At 57.2% G+C, this 11,963-nt stretch overlaps 5 protein-coding genes across 5 annotated transcripts; 4 read left to right on the top strand and 1 right to left on the bottom strand.

Annotated features, from left to right (window-relative positions):
• Window positions 1-55: 55 nt before the first annotated feature.
• Window positions 56-832, bottom strand: J3D65DRAFT_76062 (uncharacterized protein). Its single transcript, XM_066804159.1, has one exon. It carries the CDS (start codon window positions 606-608, stop codon window positions 219-221), a length of 390 nt encoding a protein of 129 aa, XP_066652640.1. The 5' UTR covers window positions 609-832; the 3' UTR covers window positions 56-218.
• Window positions 833-3,963: 3,131 nt separating this feature from the next.
• J3D65DRAFT_529581 (uncharacterized protein) lies at window positions 3,964-4,598 on the top strand (the record flags this gene model as incomplete). The annotated part of the gene is made up of 2 exons (XM_066796661.1): window positions 3,964-4,346; window positions 4,418-4,598. Coding segments are annotated over 2 exons (564 nt in total), but the record flags the coding sequence as incomplete, so codon positions are not given.
• A 1,625-nt stretch (window positions 4,599-6,223) lies between these two features.
• On the top strand, window positions 6,224-9,258 carry J3D65DRAFT_76085 (Rho GTPase activation protein). The gene is made up of 5 exons (XM_066804160.1): window positions 6,224-6,626; window positions 6,675-6,808; window positions 6,859-7,107; window positions 7,157-8,005; window positions 8,054-9,258. Exons 1-5 carry the CDS (start codon window positions 6,422-6,424, stop codon window positions 9,011-9,013), a joined length of 2,397 nt encoding a protein of 798 aa, XP_066652638.1. The 5' UTR covers window positions 6,224-6,421; the 3' UTR covers window positions 9,014-9,258.
• A 1,102-nt stretch (window positions 9,259-10,360) lies between these two features.
• J3D65DRAFT_670458 (uncharacterized protein) lies at window positions 10,361-11,132 on the top strand (the record flags this gene model as incomplete). Its single annotated transcript, XM_066803285.1, has 2 exons — window positions 10,361-10,562; window positions 10,996-11,132. The coding sequence occupies 2 exons, from the start codon at window positions 10,361-10,363 to the stop codon at window positions 11,130-11,132; spliced, it is 339 nt and encodes a 112-aa protein (XP_066652637.1).
• On the top strand, window positions 10,840-11,744 carry J3D65DRAFT_634841 (uncharacterized protein). Its single transcript, XM_066801261.1, has one exon. It carries the CDS (start codon window positions 11,166-11,168, stop codon window positions 11,595-11,597), a length of 432 nt encoding a protein of 143 aa, XP_066652636.1. The 5' UTR covers window positions 10,840-11,165; the 3' UTR covers window positions 11,598-11,744.
• The last annotated feature ends 219 nt before the right edge of the window (window positions 11,745-11,963 follow it).

The following is an 11,963-nucleotide window of genomic DNA, read 5'->3' as shown; positions in this document are numbered from 1 at the left end:
GTGAGAGGGGTAACTTTTTATACTCTTACCTGCAAATGTTCTTGCGCCGTCTACCTCTTGCATCGCTTGGTATTTAGACAGAGAAGTGCCAGCAGAGCAGCTCTGTGATTTCCATGTCCCTCTTCTACTGTTGAGAATGGAAAACAAAAAATGAACCTACCCTCATCTACAACACAACAACCCCACCTCACTCATGCTTCCCCAGCGCTCACGCCGCCTCAACGCACATCAGACGTCTGACGCAAAGCCAGTGCCACCACCATCGACCACATGGTGTACCACTTCGGCATGTAAATGTGTCGTGTAATGCATCGTACCACACATGTAGCCGTATGTGCGCACGCTCCACAGTTACATACATATGTATGTTTGGCCAAACAGGCCGATAGCGAAAGGTAGGTGACACAGACAGCTACGCCCAAGCCCACGCTGCTTTCGCTGCCGCGGAGGAGGCCCGGAGGGAGGACAAGAGAGGGGCAGGGCAGTTTGAACAGATATAGGTACAGTACATACACAAATACATACATGTCTACTGCGGCTGATCTGCCTCTTCCTCTTCTCGCGCTCTTCTCATACACCACCGTCCAGCCTCGCCGCCCGCCGCCCATCGCGCCGCCTCCCCCGCCCAGCCAACCAGCCACCGAGTCAGCAAGCTCCGTACCGACGGCACGTCCCGTCCGTTTGCACACGGCCAAGCAGCCATTTTGCTTCCCGTCGTTACTGCACTGCACGCCGCTCGCTCGCTCGCTCTCGTTGCCCGCAAAATTGGACTGGACGACCTGGATAGAGCTGGCGCGAAGTGATTCGTCTGCCACGGCTGATTGCGCCGACGGGGGATTCAATTGGACTGGCTTATTTTGGATTGGGTTGGATTGGATTGGATCGAATCGGGTGCAACGAGAAGAGTCTGCCGGGAACGACAAGAAAAGGACAGAGAGAAAAGAGACGAGTGACAACAAAAAAGAGTGAGAGGAAGAGAGCGACACAACAACCCACACCACGCATCATCCAACCAACCATCCATCCATCCAACCAACCAGCAGCGCAAGCGCAACATGCCCGCGCCACGGACCCCAGACGTCGCAGGCGCAGGCGCAGACGGACAGCAAACGCACAACTACACGCGCGAGCCGCGGCCGCGGCAACCGCTTGCGGCAGTGACAGCAACAGAGAGAGTGGTAAGTGCTACACTTTGTACCTACCTACCTACCTACCTATATGACGGCGCCATGGGGAGAGCGGCATGGGCAGGGTAAGGCGGCGTGAGGGACGGCGAGGCAAGGCGAGGCAATCAAGCAGTCAGCGCTCGTCAGTCGTGCATTGCCATCGGCATTTTGCAACGCTCCAATCATTCATTCAGTTCTTCGGGGAAGTCTCTCATTCAGTCCACGCGCGTGGCTTCCTTGCTCTCTTACCCGCTTGTCCGCTTACCTGCGTGCGTCTGGGGACACCCGCTGCTTCTTATTCCAGAGGCAATGTACATAGAGGCGTCGAGCCACAGATGTACGTAAGTACGTTCCCACAGGCATGCTCCACGTGGCTTGCTCGGCACGGTGGTGGGGGAGGGGTGCATGTAGACGCGTGGGTTCGGGCGTCTCGGTATCTGCCGCCCGCCCGGCCCGCTGACGGGGCATGCGCAGGCAAGGGACATGGAGGGATAGATATGAAGAGGGAGCGAGCTAATTGGAGAGGCGAGACAAGGAGGGAGGGAGGGGACGGCGAGGCTCCGTTCTGCTTTGAGCGGGAACGACAAGAAAAGAAAACGACGATAGGGGAAACTGCGCGCGCGCGTGTGTCGTCAGGACAGATATGTGGACTAGCCTGTAAGGACGGACGCTGGTTAGTTGCGAAGCGTGGTGTTCGTGGCGTTAGTGATGTGGTCGAGATTGGGTGTTGGTATGACGCTTTTGGAAGAGGGCGTTGGGCGAGTCGCCTGGTTGGTGTGTTTGCAACACGGCGAATGGCTGCTGATTAGCGAGACAGGATGCTGCCGCTGCCGCAATGGACGCTTCGGGTGCGAGCGGGCGACGTGTCGAGGGGAGTGAGGCTGGCCGTGAAGCCATCACTGCCGAACAGCGCGACAGAGCAGAAAGAGGAGTAGGACGAGAACAACCTCGAGGCAGAGACGTGTCAACAGAAAAAAGGCATGGTAGTCTCTCGAGTACTAAAGCCGTGGACAACGGTCTGGACGCAGGCAAAGATGTTGTCTGTAGAAGCAAAACCAGCCCAAACGACAACAATGGCAATGCCGCTTCGGGCGACTTACCAGTAGACGCACGCCGCAGCGGAAGAAGTGGTTCCAATTCGAGCTCGCCGCGGCGGTTTGACGGCAGCGAACGACGACGTTTATCGACGACGAAGCCGAATGAAGATCAGCAGCCGGTAGCCGTAGCGCCACAGCGCGGAGACGACGACGTCGACGACCTCCACCAAACCAACCCGGGATCACCACCACAATCGACACGGCGGCGAGTCAGCTACTACACCCGGCCGGGGACGACGTCGTCTGCAGCATCCGTAATTGCAGCAGCCACAGCGCCTTTGCCATCCTCGTCGCGATCCCCGAGAGCGAGAGCACCATCTGAGCCCGTGCCCGCGCCTGTCCTCGTCGCGCCCCGCACGCAGAAGCCCTCCTCGCTACCATCTGGGTCGACGGACCCTGACGCCGGCACTTTTGCAGACGGAGGCCTGTTGCTCCGCTTGGAAGGGTTAGCTGCTCAGTTGAGCGCGGGCGCTTCGGCCAGCGGGAGGAGCAGTAGCCTCCCCGACGTGCGCACCTACGGCCACGGGTCTGCGGGTGCGTCACCGCGCGCAAGCAAAGGCCGGCGCAGAAGTGACCTTGCAGAAGCTCCACGCCGCCGCGACGGACCTGGCGCCGCTGCTGGGAACACTGCGGACAAGAGCAGCAGCAAGAGGAAGAAGCAGACGGGTTCTAGTGACGATTCCTCACGAATCCGCCACAAACACAGCTCTTCGCTCCGCAGAGCTTACACGTTGCCGGCCTTGTCCAAGTCGAACGCGTCGCTCCTGTCCGTCTTCTCGGAGCTCACACAATCGTCCGAGAGCACCAGCACTTCAAGCGGCAGCAACTCCACAGTCACGCAGCAGTCGTACGAGTGCTCTCCCGTCACCAAGCGACAGCTTCCCAGCAGGAAAGACGGCGACGGAAGCGATAGCTGCCGTCCCAAGCACTCGGTACTCCGTGAAGCATCGTCATCAAAGCTCGCAGGCGAGGGCGGAGCCGACCAGCTTAAGCGACAAGGGCGATCCAGTAATCCACTTGCTCGCGGCGTCGTGGAGCCAAGCCCGCCGTTTGCTCGTGCGGCCTCGAAGCACGCGTTGATGGCAGGGACTGCAACTACCAACACCGTGTCCGTCGAAAAGACGGCGACTCCGAGACCGGTGTCCGTGGTTCGTCACAGTGTCTCTCCGGATTCGGATATTCCTTTGCGAGGGAGCGGTCCAAACACAGGGGATAGAAACAAGATAGCGACAACGTCTGGCGAATTGGAAACACCCCAAGAGATGCAGGACGACGAAGACAGAGAGCGAGAGCTTGCCATCCAGAGGCTCGTTCGCGAGATTGCGCAGAGCCCGCAGCTCATGGCGGGCGCTGACGCCAGATTGCACAAGATGATGGAACAGGAAGAGCAGTTGCGTTTACACATTAAGCAAACCAGCCCAGAGCATCCCATGCCGCGGGACGAACCGCATTTCCGAAGGACAGACGGTGGTGAGGGTGCCTTTGGCCCGTTCCCCTATAATTGTAGCTCCTCGAGAACACAGCAGGGGGCGCGCGGTGGCTGCTATGAGGATCCACCTGGTCGGCCGGCTCTCGTACCTGCATCAGAACCGAGCTATTATGCGGGCAGGGCTCCTGCTCACAGCCAATACCAACCCCTGGCCGAGCATTTTGCCTTTTCTGGAGGCGCTGGCCAGCAGCAGCACTATCAAGCGGATTTAGCGGATTTTGGCAGGACGACGATAGCCGGGTATGGAAAGATAGCCCTGAAGCTCGCGGAAGGGCCAGATGGCCATCCAGGTGATGATGACGAGCATGATGCGGAGAAGGGTAGGGCGCCGGAGCGGCACGTGAGGCCGCTGTACCGGAGATTCGAATACCTTCAGCACCGCATTCTGCTGCACATCCAGGACGAGCTGAGCGAGATGGAGGAGAAGCTGGGCGAGATGGACAAATGGATCGCCGAACAAAGCACGCTACGAGACCAACAAGGCATGGCGGCGCCCGCATCGCGCAGACTCGAGGCCCGCTACGGCAATGATGTGCACGCGCGACGGACGCTGCTGCTTGGCGATGTATATGTTAAACTTGGGCAGTATAGTGAGTGACGTTGCCGGAGCCATGGTGAAGCAACGAGGCGGGTGCTAACGGCTGGTCCGTAACTTGTACAGACAGCGCCGTGACGGCGTACGCCAACTTGGGTGCGACGCTGGTGCCCGCTGCGAAGAGCGACATTGCAGCCTACGAGTCGTGGATGGTAGAAAACGCTCCCGTCGACGACGCTGAGACGCGGTTCCTAGCGCGGCACAGGGACCTGGGCAGAGTCTCGCTTGGGGTTCACCAACGTCATGGCGGCTCCCATTCCTCGTCAGGCGCCCAGCGGCGGCATGCTGCCAACATGAGGGCTGGCGGTGTTGGTGGTGGTGATGAGGGGATCCAATACTCGGCCTTGTGGGGCATCTTGGTGCTACTGCTGCTGCCGCTTGTGACATTTTCCCAGACGAGGGCGGTGGTTGTCGTAGCGGCGTTTGCAGCGGCGGCGGTTGTGGCCTCGTCGTCGGGGCGGGTTCGAGGGTTGCTGTCTTGGAGAGAATTGGTAGCGTGTGGGTGCACGTAAGTCTTCGGAACAGGAACAGGAACAGGAATGAGAGAGAGGTTGATCCTGGGACAGATATTTTGCGCTAATGGCGGCGATTGCGATTCTGTTTGAGAAAGGGTGAAGCAGCTTCGCGTGCCCCTTTGCATGCACGATTGAGTTTTGGGAAGGGTAAGGTGGAGGGAGGGTATTTTGGTTGCGCCGCATTAGCCGCGTGTTTGGTGCAGACAACCTAAGCAGTGCGGGCTGGGCCGACGAGGGCGACGTTTCAACCAAGTGCAGCGGGATGGTTGGCGAGTCGAGACGTCGGCGCGAGGTAAGCTTGTCGGCGCGACGAAGCGTGTCTCATCGATGGTCAGTCAATAGTGGGAAGAACGGAAGGAAGATGCAAGATGCAGCACGAGGTGCAGCAGGCGGTGCACGGCGGATGCGCGAGAGAAGCAAAGGGAGATGAGGAAGAATGGAGACTTGACAGGGGCAGAAAGTGTAGCAGCTACAGTGGTGTGCAGTAGTGGTGCCTCAGGCTGGGATCCGCCACTGAGGGACTCTGCGTTCGACCGACGACTACAGTAGAGCTGAAGTGAGGCACGCCAACATGGCGAAGCTGTGGACGATGGTGTAGACAACGTACATGTATTCCGAACATGTATGTAGTCGGCGGCGCTGGAGCATTCCTTGCCCCTGAGCCTGAGCCTGAGCCTGAGCCTGCGCCTGCGCCTGAGCCTGAGCCGGAGCCTGAGCCTGAGCCCACCCACGCCCACGCCTGCGCCTGAGCCGGAGGGCGGGGGCTTGCCGGATTCAATTTTGGGCCTCGTATGCAGCGATCTGCGTGTGCGAGGACGAGCTCCTCCTGAAACGTCCCCTCCACCACCTACCACCTATCGCTCCCTACCACCTACCATCTCTCCTCCCCCCTCCACACATCCCACTCCACTCCACTCCACCTCCTCCTCCTCCTTGCCGCGACGAATCCCTCCCTCTCGCACCTCGTCACTCTACACCGACGCTGCTCTGCTCTGCTCTGCTCTGCTCTGCTCCGCTCTGCTCGTCGCCAACCAGCCGGCCACCCATCCTTCCAACTTCGCCCTTGGCCGTTGCAGATCCCCAAAGCAAACCACATTCGTTTCCCTCCCACCGTCCGCCCACACACACCACACCATACAAGACAGACAGACAGCCTCACCATCCTCTGCTGTCATTCGTCGCCTCTCGTCCAATCTCCTACCCCTCGCCTCTCGACCGCTATCCATCCACCCATCCCTGCCCGCCCGACCCCGACAAAGAGCCTCTCAGATACCTGATCTGATCTGCGCCGGAACTTGGTCAAGAACAAAGCTGTGGAATCGACCACACCGCGATAGCGCCCGTTGCACTGGCTCCAAGGGTGTACCGCCGTCCCGACGCTTTCTTTGTCCGCCGCCCTACGCACAAATCAGCGCCATCATCGCTTCTGCAGTAGCGTCGTGCAACTGTACCTGACTGTCCCGGCCAAAAGCATCCTCTGCGGCATCGATCAGAGTCGCCGCTCGATTGCAGCGTGCCGGCGCAGAACATTCTTGCCAGTTGCGTCCTCTGGCCGAGAAATGTCCATAGCCATGCTGCATGCTCCATCGCGGGCCTCCACCTCCTCATCCTCTTCGTACATTCCCGTTTCCAGGCAAAACACCATGTCCTCACACGATGGCTCGCGCTCCATGCGCCAATCCAAGCGATACTCGGTCACGGCCCTGTATCTTTCCATGTCCGCCAAGGAGAAGGACCTGGAAATCGAAGACGACTTGGCCAGAGGTATTTGACTCGCATCCTCCATCATTGTTCGGCACTGACGCGGCGCAGCTCAGAAAAACCTGCGCGAACTCAAGTCGCGCATCTCAGCACAATCAAAAAAGAACTTTGTTTTGGAAAAGGACGTCAGATATTTGGACTCGCGGATAGCACTTCTGATTCAGAACCGGATGGCTTTGGAGGAGGTGAGCGCCTCTGCCCCTGCGGACCCTGAGCCATGCTAACAAAGCCGCAGCAAAACGAAGTTGCTAGCCACCTTGATGAGTCTGCAGAAATTCAGGAAGGCTTCTTTCCTAATGATGACCAGACTCAGAAGTACGGAAATCTCTTGTTTCTGCTGCAATCTGAGCCTAGGCACATTGCTCACCTCTGTCGCCTCGTCTCCATGGCCGAAATCGATTCGTTGCTCCAGACGGTCATGTTCACCATCTATGGAAACCAGTACGAGAGCAGAGAAGAGCATCTTTTGCTCACCATGTTCCAGGTGAGTGCGATCCCGTAACTTATTCACGGGACCTGCTAACCGCCCACAGTCTGTCCTCACGTACCAATTCGAAAACACCATGGATCATTCGTCGCTCCTCAGAGCCAACACCCCGGTCTCGAGAATGATGACCACCTACACCAGGCGAGGTCCAGGACAAAGCTACTTGAAGGTAGTGTTGGCTGAGCGCATCAATTCGCTGATTGAGCTCAAGGACCTCGACTTGGAGATCAACCCTCTCAAGGTGTACGAGAAGATGATTCAAGAAATTGAGGACAGCGAAGGCCGCCTTCCTGCGCACCTGCCTCGTGGAGTTACAGCCGAGCAAGCTGCTGAAAATGAGACGGTCCAGCAAATCATTGCGCCTCGCCTGACTATGCTCATGGAAATTGCCAACTCGTTCCTGTCCACAATCATTGACGGGCTGGAGGAGACCCCATACGGAATCCGGTGGATCTGCAAGCAGATTCGAAGTTTGTCGAAGCGCAAATACCCCGACGCCTCGGACGCCACGATATGTACCTTGATTGGCGGCTTCTTCTTTCTCCGGTTCATCAACCCGGCCATCGTAACGCCCCGCTCGTACATGCTCATCGATGCGACGCCGGCAGAGAATCCCAAGAGGACGCTCACGTACATTGCCAAGATGCTGCAAAATTTGGCCAACAAGCCGTCCTACGCAAAGGAGCCGTACATGATCAAACTGCAACCTTTCCTTCAGCAGAACAAGGACCGTATCAACAAGTTCATGCTTGACCTGTGCGAAGTTCAAGATTTTTACGAGAGCTTGGAAATGGACAACTACGTGGCGCTCTCAAAGCGGGATCTAGAGCTGTCCATCACGCTCAACGAGGTCTACGCGACACACGCACTGCTTGAGCGCCACGCGGATGCATTGGTAAGTACTTGCTTGGATTATTAGCAGACTGCGACTAACATTTTCTAGACTCGGGACGAAAACTCGCACTTGGCAGTCTTGCTCCAGGAACTTGGCAGCGCTCCCAATCAATTGCCAAGAAAAGAAAATAGGACCATCAATCTTCCGCTGTTCAGCAAGTGGGAGACGCCCATTGACGACATGACCTCGGCCTTGGATATTACCCAGGACGAAGTCTACTTCATGGAAGCAAAGTCGACGTATGTCATGATCCTTCGCTCGCTTCCGCCAAACACATCCATCATGAGACGGCCGCTGCGGCTCGATAGGATCGCCGAAGCTGCTGCCACGACGAAGAATGATTCCGTCATGGTGAAGAAGGGCATCAGGGCCATGGAGCTGCTCAGCCAGCTGCAAGAGAATGGCGTCATTGACAAGGAGGATGGATTTGCACTCCTCCGGGACGAAGTCGAGCAAGAGTTGGTCCATCTTGGCTCACTCAAAGACAAGGTGCTGGACGAAACAAGGAAGCTGGAGCAAGTCTTGAAGACCATCAAGGACCACAACGCATACCTCGTCGGTCAACTCGAGACTTACAAGTCGTACCTCCAAAATGTGCGGAGTCAATCTGAAGGCAAAAGCAAGAGACAGCAAAAGCAAACGGTCTTGGGCCCGTACAAATTCACGCACCAGCAGCTCGAAAAGGAGGGAGTCATTCAAAAATCCAACGTTCCAGAAAATCGGCGCGCAAACATCTTCTTCAACTTTACAAGCCCCCTCCCTGGCACTTTTGTCATTTCTCTGCATTACAAGGGTACGTACCGCGCCAAGAGTCCTTTCGCAGATCAGAAAGCTGAAATCTCGTCAGGTCGGAGCCGCGGTCTTCTGGAACTCGATCTCAAGCTGGACGACTTGCTCGAGATGCAAAAGGACAACCAGGAAGATCTCGATCTCGAGTACGTCCAGTTTAACGTGACAAAGGTTCTCAACCTGCTCAACAAACGCTTTGCCCGGAAAAAGGGGTGGTGAGCCGACATGGTGGCTTGTCGGGTCCTTTTGTTTGATGTTTCTGAAAAGCTCCGCAAAACTCTAGTTTTCGGAATATCCGGACGGTTTCTCTTCGGTGTTCTCTTTGGGATTGTATACGGATCGGATACTTTGGGATACCCTGAGGAGCGTTGTGCGGCTTGTATGATCCAAATGGGTGTGGCCGGGGAAATGGAAAGGCACGATTCAGGGTTGTTTTCTTCGATTACCTCGCATCGCGAGCCAGGCGCAGCAAGAGGCCTGTCGGGGTCCTTCAGTCTGCACGTTCAGTTCAAGACTTTTTTGCTTGTTTTCTTGGCTTTCTCGGGGGGTTTATTCGTGCTGGCGCTCCAAGTTCAGAGGCCTACGGGTTTGTCGTGTCGTTGCTTTCCTGCCAGTCATGTTTCTCTGTTGATGAGCTCTTTATTTGGTGGAAAAGAGGGGGCGCCGCTATTCATCCTACAGCCCTCCCCGATCTCCTTTCTCTATGCCCTTATTCTCTCCCACCACGGCAATCCGGTGCAAGGGACAGAACGGGTCCCTTGTTGCCGATAGGCTTGGGCCGGAGCGCAGAAAGAAAGGAAGCCAGCACGGCGGGACCGGCAGAGCGAGATCGGAACAAAGATTGAAATACTAATACGTGACGAGAGTTGCGGGGTGATGCGCGCCTGAGGTGAACAACAAGATGGGCCAAAGGGAGCAGCATGGGGAGCTGCGGTGGGGTTGTCTGCTTTGTCGTCGTCTATTGGACGGAGTCTTGGGTCCCTTATTCTGATTTCTTTGAAGCTGTTGCCGTCGAATCAGAAAACTCCAGTTGTAGGATAGACAAATCACAGGTCCGTTTCCAATGAGGGAATCGGGAGCTTGATTGACACCATGTACGTCATAGGTTCGCGGGTGAAATGAGGGGATCAGTCAGAGGCGGCGGAGTGAGCATCCATGTCCTAGCCGTGCGTGTGTCAACTGTGGTAGGGAAACGGGCGCGCCTGGCGAGGCTCGGAACGGTGACCGTTTGGTTACCTACCTACCTACCTTACCTTACCTTGCAGTCATCTGCATAATTGAACCCTGCCCGCGGACGGCACCGCTGCTCGCTGCCCTCCCTCCGATCTTCCGGGTCGCCCAGACAAGTCACCCAGCCCAGTCACCAACACTACCCACCGGGATCTACTTAGCAACTGACTGCTTGCTCCGCTCTCCGCTTGCCTCCAGCCTCCTCCTCCACCTCCTTCACTCGCCTTGGCTTCGCTATTTCGTCCCCAGTGCAACCTCCCTCCCCTCTCTCCTCGTATCAGCTCACGTCGTCCTTGTACCATACCTGACTACGCACGCTCTCACCACCGCACGGCCATGTCTTCCTCGATCGCCATCCCGAAGCCCAAGAAGAACAAGCAGGCTGCGACGACCTCGAGCTCCTGCAGTCCAGCCAGCTCCGCCGGAGCCTCGTTCCAGTACGGCGCCAGCGCCAGCACCAGCTCCGCGAGCTCGCCGTCCAGCTCGACGCCGGCGCAGCATCCCCACAGCTACTTCACGCGCCGCCCGTCCATGCTGAGTGAGTTGGGCCCGCCCGTTGATCAGACAAGAGGCGCGAGCGGCGAGCGGCTCTGGCGGAGAGCAGTCGACATGGCAGTGGCAAGACGTCAGAGGGCGCAAGCTGATTGCTGTGGATGCAGGCTCCTCGATTTCGAAATCCGAGCATATCGTAGTGAACGTCGGGCACCCTGATGCTCCGCGCCTGGTAAGACGTCATCGCGCCGCCGAATGAGCGACAGCACAGAGGCGGCGAGACAGCAGCACGAGCAATAGTTGACCCTTTGGGCGTGTGCCAGATTACGTGCGTCAAGGCATCCCAAGGCTTCGATTGGAACCAAGGCAAGTGCACAGCCGCGACGACGACATCCTCCCTCCCTCTTTGCTTAATTAATTACGACGTCCGCCCGCGGTTGAGCCATATACGACCGCTGACCACTGGCTCGGCCTCGCAGACATTTTTCTCCCCTCGTATGCAGACTACGACACGTCCGACATCGACCGCCGTCCCGACCCCGTCGACGAAATCACCCTCACCGACGAGGAGATTGCCGACATGTTTCCCCAGCCGCAACGCCAGCACCAGTCATGACATGATGCATGACTTCACTACTACACGCGCCGCATGGCACATCGCGACGATCGCATTCGGCCTGCCCGATCCAACAGTCGGGTGATGGCGCAGTCCGCTTTTAGTTTGTTGACACACAGCGAGTGGGGCGAGGTCCGAGGAGCGTTCTTTGGGCGAAAGACGGGCAGCACACGGCGAGCGATTACGATGACTTTGGAGGGGATGCTCCTCACCAACATTTCCCTTTTCTTGCCGTTCAAGTGCCTAGTTTTTTCATCTTTCATGGGTAATTTGGGCGGGAGAGGTGGACGGACGGACGGACTGGGAGGCGCAGACAGACGTCTTCTTCACGATGGACGGCATGGCGTTTGGACTGGCTTTTGCTTGCTTGTTTGTTTGGTTGTACGGCGACGGAAGGATATGGCGCGCGTCTGCTTATTTTCCTGCTTGTTGTCTTTGTTGTTCTTCTTGCTGTTGATGGATTGATCTCCGCTCGACTTTTTTTTCTGGTTTTGTGTCGGTAGATAGGTTCACCCACCGTAGATAGGCATGTAGGTACCTAGGTAGGCAGGCAGACAGGCCGGTTGGTTGGTTTGCGAACCACTATTCAAATACAAATCACACCGCTCTGCATGTCATCCGCTGGCCTGTGACGTCTCACTCTGTTGTTTAGTCTGTCTATCACTTCGTTTGGTAAGCGACCATCCACGCCGTGTGTTGTGTCGTATTGTGTCGTGTTGGTGTGCTGGTCTTGCTCCACTTCAACTGCATCTATGTTGTAGGTGCAGGTGGGTAGGAACATGAAGGCAATGTAGGTCCGCGCCCTGCATACGTCACCCGCCCATCACGCCC

The sequence above is a fragment of the Phyllosticta citribraziliensis genome (genome assembly GCF_038025025.1).
Source record: "Phyllosticta citribraziliensis strain CPC 17464 chromosome Unknown J3D65scaffold_10, whole genome shotgun sequence".
Classification (NCBI taxonomy): Eukaryota; Fungi; Ascomycota; class Dothideomycetes; order Botryosphaeriales; family Phyllostictaceae; genus Phyllosticta; species Phyllosticta citribraziliensis.
The sequence above is the reverse complement of the archived record's forward strand: the minus strand, read 5'-3'. Positions and strand labels throughout refer to the sequence as shown.